This window comes from Alosa pseudoharengus, unplaced genomic scaffold (genome assembly GCF_046254945.1).
Source record: "Alosa pseudoharengus isolate Yale_2024_CS ecotype anadromous, Long Island Sound unplaced genomic scaffold, YU_APseudo_1.1 YU_APseudo_1.1_scf_10, whole genome shotgun sequence".
Taxonomy (NCBI): Eukaryota; Metazoa; Chordata; class Actinopteri; order Clupeiformes; family Clupeidae; genus Alosa; species Alosa pseudoharengus.
In genome coordinates this window covers 35,383,630-35,392,104 of record NW_027468565.1, presented here as the reverse complement: position 1 = coordinate 35,392,104, position 8,475 = coordinate 35,383,630, and the positions used below count along the sequence as shown (strand labels likewise).

Sequence of the window (8,475 nt, the reverse complement as noted above, 5' to 3'; positions counted from 1 at the left end):
TGTACGTACCATAGCATTAATTCCTGCAGGCGCCCCTGCGGACGAACTGACACCATACAGTACAGTCAGTAGAAGCCAATTGGGTGACAGTGGGGAAGAGTCATTTACCATGAGACATTGTACCACTAGAGGTCACTGTTATACATGTGTGTGTGTGTGTGTGTGTGTGTGTGTGTGTGTGTGTGTGTGTGTTTGTCTGTGTGTGTGTGTGTGTGTGTGTGTGTGTGTGTGTGTGTGTGTGTGTGTGTGTGTGTGTGTTTGTCTGTGTGTGTGTGTGTGTGTGTGTGTGCATCAAGGAATGGGCTCTCTTCATGTCCATCTAATGATACAAAGCTAAAAGGTTCTCTCTCTTTCTCTCTCTCTCTCTCACACACACACACACCTTTCTTCTCTAACTCACTGGAATAAGTCCAGCTAGAAAACCCAACAGAACAGGAGCAGCTGATAAGATGTCTCTCACTCTGCTTTAACAGTATGTTATGCTGTCAGTTCAGGAGATGTGTGTGTGTGTTTATGTGCATGTGTGTATATGAGTATGTATATATGTGTGAGGTGAGTGCGTGTATGTGCGTGTATGTGTGTGTGTGAGAGTAAGAGAGAGAGCATGTATGTGTGTGTGTGTGTTTTGTGTGTGTGTGTGTGTGTGTGTGTGTGAGAGAGAGAAAGAGAGCATGTATGTGTGTGTGAGTGTGTGTGAGAGAGAGAGAGAGTCAGCATGTGTGTGTGTGTGTGTGTGTGTGAAGCTTGTATGATAAAGAGTGTTTTTTTATCAGATTTACACCCAAGAATGGTGTGCAGGAGTATGAGGGCACATACAGAGGGAGTGGAGGAGAGATGGGGGCAGTTATCAGGGAGATGAAAGGAGGCCGAAAGGGGAAAAAGAGGTGGAGAGGGAGATGGAGGTACAAGCAAATATGACTGATGAAAGAGTGAGGGAGCAAAGAGAAGGAAGAATACAGGGAACAACATGCAGAACACACTGGCACACATACACACACTTAACACTCATAGACACACACACACACACACACACACACACACCCTCTCTCTCTCTGTCTTAGACACAAACACACACATTCAACATGCACACACACACACACACAGACACACACACACACGTGCACTCACACACTGAGCTACAATGGAGTGTGTTACTGTCGCAAAGGATCAAGGGCAGACAAGTAATTAGTGTCACAAATGCCTCATCAAAGTCCTGGCATGAGCAAGAACACAGAACAATCCACCACTGTGTACAGAACAATACTAATCAGGGCCATTCTCTCTGTATGTACTGTAGCCTATGTACGCCGCACAAGCATATGTGTGTGTGTGTGTGTGTGTGTGTGTGTGTGTGTGTGTTTCACTGACAGAACAAATTAGAGGCAGCTGGCGTGTATCCAGTCCAGACGCCGCACCAGGTTTTCCCACAGATAGCGGGGAGGAGAGTGAGTCCCCCACTACCCCTCAAAGGGCAAAAACACAGAGAGGAGGTAAAAAAAGAGAAAAAAGTGTGTGTAAGTTAGTGACCGAGTGAGTGGGTAAGAGAAAGAGAAAGAGGGAGAGACGGGGAGAACAGAGAGAGGGGCTGTGGGGGAATCCAGGTCATCCGAGCAGCACAGAGGTGCACGTCTGATGGATAGCCTTCCAAAGCATACTCTGACTTCTCTCCTCACTGCTGTAGAGGTCTTTCGAGTTCTGCGGAGATTGCTAGGATAAAGAAAAAGTTGTTTGAAAAACAAACCGGAACTGTGTCTTCCGCTGATAGCGACAGCCGCTCGCGACGCTCTCTCCCGTGTGCGCGCTCCTCCAGATGTTTCGCGTCTCGCGAGGGAATTCATTGGTCTTTTAAAAAGGAGAACACGCTCTGTGACATGTCTGCCTTTGCTCCTGCACGGCTACCCGCTCGCACATAACCGACTGTCATGGAACTCATTTAATTGGTCCCTGACACCAACAGTGGATAAAAGAAGAAAGGTTGGAAAAGGAAAGAAGTGGGTTCAGTAAATGTTCGTTAGTGGCGCCCGTTAAGAGAGGCGGTTGAGAATGGAGTTGGCCGCTTTCCTGCCGCTGCTCTTTGTCAGGATGAGTTTGTTTGCGCTCTGGAATGCGAGCCCCTCGCGACAGACCCAGCGCGAGGAGTACAACAGCGAGAACGGTAAGTGCGCGCTCGCCCCTCACAAGAAACCAAGAAATACAAAGGGGAATTATGAGTTCCCTCGAGTCCAAAAACCTTGATTGAAAAGATTGAGATTAATTTTACAGATCTACAGCTGAAACGATGAGAGATGTCAGTCTCTTCATCCTAGATCAGGTCAATGCTCCTAGTTTAAAGGCTCTTTTAACGACTAGCTCTGCTTAACGTAAGTGACGTTTTTACGGGGTGCCCCTTTGGGTCCCCCTCCCTAGATCTGCCTTACCTGTCGTCACATGTGCGCGGGTACGTCACTGATGCATTCATCAGAATCTCTGCTGTAACTGCCTCTTTGTTTGGAAAATTTGGTTTCTCTGATGCTCTTAGCAAAAGTATCTTTCAGGATTCTATGAATCTCAGCGGAATCTCAGTGGAATATAACTCCTAACCATTTCCCTACGCACAGAGCATCTACAATTTGTTCTCTGTACAATCAGACCACTATGATTCTTCACTTTTCCCATCAGGTGGACAAACAGTAAATCCACCACGACAAGGACAAGACATTAAGAGTGTCTGCTGATTGCCATTAGCCCCATTGTGCCATAGTCAGATAGGCAGACAGACAGACAGACAGATAGATAGATAGATAGACCTTTGAGCTGGTACACTGAATAAGGGGGTGCTCTGTGACTTCTCATGTTGGACTGTGCAGGGACATAATCACGAGGTCCTCAAGTGCCTCACTCCAATACAGAAGAGTCAGATCCGTTAAATTAGCTGAGACCATTTTCCAGTTACAAATCTGGGGAATGACCTATAGTATAGTCGGTCTTCAGGAGCTCCAGAGACACACCTGGAGCCACAGGAACATCAACCATCCATCAGATGTGTCTGTTGCACGAGAGCATGGGCGGATTATGAATTTTTGATGTAGGGCCCCCCACTTATTGTAGTATATGTGGGAGGGGTGGGGGGGGGGGGGGGGGGGTTTGGGGGTCCTCCCCCAGAATTTTTTAAATTAGTTTGATGTGATTTCCTGTATTCTGGTGCATTTTGGGGATGGCCAATACTAAATTCAATCAGATTCATAGCCTACATCCTGATTTGTTGATATTGAGGCAATGATTCCATGCAAAGGCTTGGGATTCAGGGCCCCCTGGGCCCGGTAGGCCCGTGCAGTAATCCATCCCTGCACGAGAGTGGGGTTGATGCAGTTTATTAGTGCAAAGGTGAATGAGTGGTACTGTGGTTTCCTCTGAAAATGAGATTTAATTAACTGTGCATGTGTGTGTGTGTGTGTGTGCATGGACGGATTATGAACTTTCGGGCCCCTGGGCCCAGATGTATTAAGGGCCCCCCACTAATTGTCGCATACTGTATATGTGTATATGTGTGTGTGTGTGAGGGAGGGGGGGGTCCTCCCCCAAATTTTTTTTAATTTGTTTGATGTGATTTCCTGTATTGTGGTAATTTTGGGGATGGCCAATACTAAATTCAATCAGATTCATAGCCTACATCCTGATTTGTTGATATTGAGGCAATGATTCCATGCAAAGGCTTGGGCTTCAGGGCCCCCTGACCCCTTGGGCCCCTGGGCCTGGGCCTGGTAGGCCCGTGCAGTAATCCATCTCTGTGTGTGTGAGAGAGAGAGAGAGAGAAAGAGGGAGAGAGAGAGTGAGTAAGTGTGAGTGTGCTTGCGTTTGTGTGTGTGTGTGTGTGTGTTTGTCCCACTTGACTCTTTCTCTATCTGTGTGTGTGTGTATTCTCTCTCTCTCTCTATCTCTCTCTCTGTATGTGTGTGTGTGTGTGTGTGTGTTTGTCCCACTCCTGTATGCATGTACAGAGTGCAACGAGGACAGGAAATCATTAGTGCGAACTCTGCTGACTCACTGTCTCTGAGGAGCTAATTCACTTTAAACAGTTTGTGTGTTAAATGGTGTGTGTGTGTGTGTGTGTATGTGTGTGTGTGTGTGTGTGTGTGTGTGTGTGTGTGTGTGTGTGTGTGTGTGTGTGTGTGTGTGTGTGTGTGTGTGTGAGTGTGTGTGTGTGTATGTATGTGACTGTTTCAGACCTCCCGCTTCTAAAACTGCAGTGTCCTGAGGGCATGGAACCCTCCCTGTGTGCTCGAAGGAGTCCAGATTATTACAGACTACAGGAGTCTGACGCGACATAATCATCCATGATTACTAAAAGAGCACAGGGGAGAGAGAGAGAGAGGGAGAGCAAGAGAGAGAGGAGCAGGCGACCTCTATAAACACAACACTCACCTAAAATGAAATTCTGTTGGGAAACCTGGGGAAAGTCTGTTTCTGAAAGACTGTTCCTCCTCTTCTCCTCCTCTCTCATTCCTGCTTGGTTCTCTTCATCTCCTCAACAATCTCTCCTGAGCAGACAATCCCTCTTCTGGAGTTGGGTTCTACTCACACTGTCTTCCTGTGTTTTTTGTTGACATCTTGGAATGATCATATATAGTTTAAATATACTGAATAATCCACACTATTCGTAATAGTCTCTGGAGTATTTGTGATAGCCTGCAATGTTCCAGTATGAAGTGCCTATATGGGTGGAGATTTAATCAGTGATTATCAGCTGTCTTAAACTCCTCTCAGTGCAGATATCTCTCTGCTAAGCCCCTTTGTGATCTTCCTCACAGGAGAACCCTTCAGTCAGACCATTCAGCCGAACATATCCCCACACAGTCTCTTCTCAAGAGTGTCTTTTTTTAACACACTCTGTTTCCTCTTCTCTTTTTTACTTGTTTTCACTCTCTCATTCTTATGTTCTTTTTCTTTTTGTCTCAATCCCACACACATGCTGTACAACAACATGTTTACACTGAGGTCTGCACATTATTGGATTTTCTAAATGGGCTTAAGTTATTAGATATCTCCCCCACATACACACACATACATCACCCTCCACACACACACACACACACACATGCTCTCTCTCTATCTCTCTCCCTTCCTCCCCTCTGTCTTTATCTGTCTCTCTTAGTTACTTTGCTGTCTCTGACACACACATAAACACACACACACACACAGTTGGTGGCATCAGATGTCCACTCTAAAGAATCCACTGCATTGTTCTCATGTGTTGTCATCTTAGAGTGAGTTCTGTGGACAGCTGTGTACACACACACACACACACACACACACACACACACACCCTGTGTCTCTGGAGTTCAGAGTGGGGAACATGTGGGGAAGTACTTTCGGGTTAAGGCTGCTGAGCTTCATAAGCTGGATCTGAATCTGTGATGATGGACACAAGGGACTCTGCTCTTGTGAAATCCATCACAACTTACACACACATGTTTCACACTCAAGTGATCTTGCTGCATGGTCACTGAAATACAGCATGTTGTTCAGACACACTGTAAGATCATTATAGAACCATCAGACCTCTGCGTTTCCCATTAAATCCCCCTGTATGTGTGTGTGTGTGACTTTGTGTGCATACTTGTGTGTTCTATGATTAACAGAACAATTCCCCTGATAGTGGTCTTTTCCAACACGTTGTGATAATGTCAGTTTTTAGTATCCATCTGCACTGAGTAATGGTGCAGCCCCAGAAAGAGATATAATGTTTTTAAGAGATGTTTTACCCGTGCGGAATAAAATATCATTAATATTAACTGAGTTTATGGGATTAAATGTGGTGACTGTTTAAGCAGAAACTGGAAAAAATACCCATGTGACTGCTTTAGGGAAAATAAATTAAAAATGGCATTTTGTCTTAAAACATGGACGTGTTTTCATTTTTGGTCTGATGCAGTAAATTTGAACCAAAGTAGAACGGAGACTAATTTGTATTGAATATTTGTCTCCTCACATCATGAGCACTGAACTGAAATAGTAAGAGTTTACTTCAGATATATACTGTGGTATTAAAAGAAGCATTCCTATTACTCATGTGCTGTGCATGAGCTGATATCTGAAAGGAGTATTATTGAGTTGTTCTGGATACAAGAACATCAGGGATAGTTCTGATTAAATGATTTCGTAAAAAATTCTAAATTCTGTCTTCTGACTCCATGCTGCATCTTTCTTTCTTCTCTTTGTGTGTGTGTGTGTGTGTTCTGTATGTGTGTGTTCTCTGCAGTGATTGACCTGCTGGAGGCCTTGAATGTGACCCGTGGCGGAGTGAGGGGTGTGACAAAGGTCAAAGGGCAGGAGGCGGGGCTTGTGGCTTGGCGTTTCCGCTCGCGCACCCCCCATCTGATGTTGCCACGGGAGCACACCCTCTACCTGCTAACCTCTGCCCGTGGCTCGCTGGGCCTGCACCTGATTGGTCAGCAGGCTCGTCAATCCACGGCAACGCTGCTGTCGCTGATGTCCCGTGGCCAAATGCTGCTACGGCTCGTCTCCTGCACACGCTCAAACACACTCCGTCTCGAGTACCCCCCACACACACGCTCACACTCGGACACACACACACACACTGACACAAACACACACAGCCTTCTGTTGCCAGGTGGGTCTCCTTTTACAGGTGGGGGCTGGGTGCAGCTCGCTTTGGGGTTGGAGGCCCAAAGGGTGGCCCTATTCACCGACTGCAGAGAGGAAGTGGTAGTGGAGTTGTCACAGCCTGATGAGGTCATCAACCTGCGACTGCCACTGGACCTGCAGGTTACCTTTGCCAGTGAGGCAAAAGAGCCCAACAGCAAGTTCAGTGTAAGTTTCCAATACACTTACACTCTTTCTCTCTCTCTCTCTCTATCTCTCTCTCTCTCTCTCTCTCTCTATATATATATATATATATATATATATATATATATATATATATATATCACACACACACACACACACACACCACACCAAGTCTCAGTCATTGCAAGCGCCTCTTGATTGATTAATCACCACTATGTGGATACTGTTTTTAGAATTGATTTAGATTAAGTGTTAGTTAGTATAATTTGTATTTTAGTATAGTTAGTATATTCTTTATCTTCTACTGTCCGTATTGCTAAGTTGTGTTTTTATATTATATACTTTTAATTACTTTTTCTGCTGTTAGTGAATGTGTGTGTGTTGTCTGTATGCTACTGAGACCTTGAATTTCCCCTGGGGATCAATAAAGTATCTATCTATCTATCTATCTATCTATCTAAGTCCTAAGTGTTATGCACAGAACTGAGTGTTTTTGTGGTTGTACTTGTGGTGGTGGTGTGTGTGTGTGTGTGTGTGTTTGTGGTCTACTTAAAGTTTTGTTTAAGTGTATGTGTGCTTGTGGTCTACCTGTGGTTGTGTGTGTGTGTGTGTGTGTGTGTGTGTCTTTGTGCTAAACCTGTGAATGTGTGTGTGTGTGTGAGTAGGGCTCCTGGCTGACAGCAGAGATCTCTACCCATGCATATCGGAGGCGTCCATGGTCTTGTCCAAATCTCACAGGTACTCATCCAACAGGCCACATGAATCAGCTCACCGTCTCAGTGTAACAAACATTCCAACACCAAACCTCATCTCACAGGCATCATATTAGCCACATCACCACTACATGAAATAATTCAAACATGTCTGAATAAACACAAATCTCTGTGCCCAACTCCAGCGCTACATTGAATTCTCTCCACTGTGTTAGAAAACTAAAAAAAAATCCTGGAGAATAGCTTTAACGGTAGAGTAAGCAATGCTGGATGACATTGCGTTTGTTTGTGTTTATGAGAGGCTTTTGTGCAAAGCAACTTACATTACATTTGAACTAAAGACAAAGCAAAACACACCAGAGAGGTAGCTCAATCCTCCCTTCAGTGCTCCCCGAGAAACTCCACACAGTGTGTTATTATTATTTAGGAGAGAGGCTCCCCTCCTTCTATATTTCCAGTTCTCGGTGGCTGTGTCAGAAGACCGCTTTTTACAGCGTTCTCAGAGAGCTAGCGGATCGTGAGGAGATATTAGCTGAACAGTACAAAAACTGTTACATGTTAGAAAATGTCTAGTATTTCTTACCCTATCTTTAATACACTCAATACTAATTCTTTCTGGTCTGTGGGAAGTGTGTGTGGGATGATGTGCAGGATGTGGGTAAGAGGGATGTGTGTGTACATGTGTGTGTGTGGGTGGGTGGGTTGTCTGTGTGTGTGTGTGTGTGACTGGGAGAAATGTGACACTTGACCTCTAGTGATCTGTGTTGACCCCTGATGTTGATATGACCCTCTCACAGGGTGATGGTTTCAGCTGTGAGTTAGTTTAGATCAGACCTCTGACTGAGAGTGAACTCTTAAAGTTCATTATTGCCGCAGTACTGGAATTGTTTTATATACTTTATTCATGTGTTTAGTTTATTTTACCACCTTCAGTTTATTGATTGATTAATGAAGATACGGAATGAAAATATTGTGA

The 8,475-nt window shown here is 44.9% G+C and overlaps 1 protein-coding gene across 1 annotated transcript in view; it reads left to right on the top strand.

Moving 5' to 3' along the window:
* The first annotated feature begins 1,608 nt into the window (after nt 1–1,608).
* Nucleotides 1,609–8,475, top strand: part of kcp (kielin cysteine rich BMP regulator) — a 55,472-nt gene continuing 48,605 nt past the window's right edge. The window contains exons 1-3 of the mRNA XM_076271017.1: nt 1,609–2,155; nt 6,239–6,810; nt 7,452–7,524. Coding sequence (XP_076127132.1) covers nt 2,044–2,155; nt 6,239–6,810; nt 7,452–7,524 — 757 coding nt within the window. The 5' untranslated portion in view covers nt 1,609–2,043. The remainder of the gene's footprint in view (nt 2,156–6,238; nt 6,811–7,451; nt 7,525–8,475) is intronic.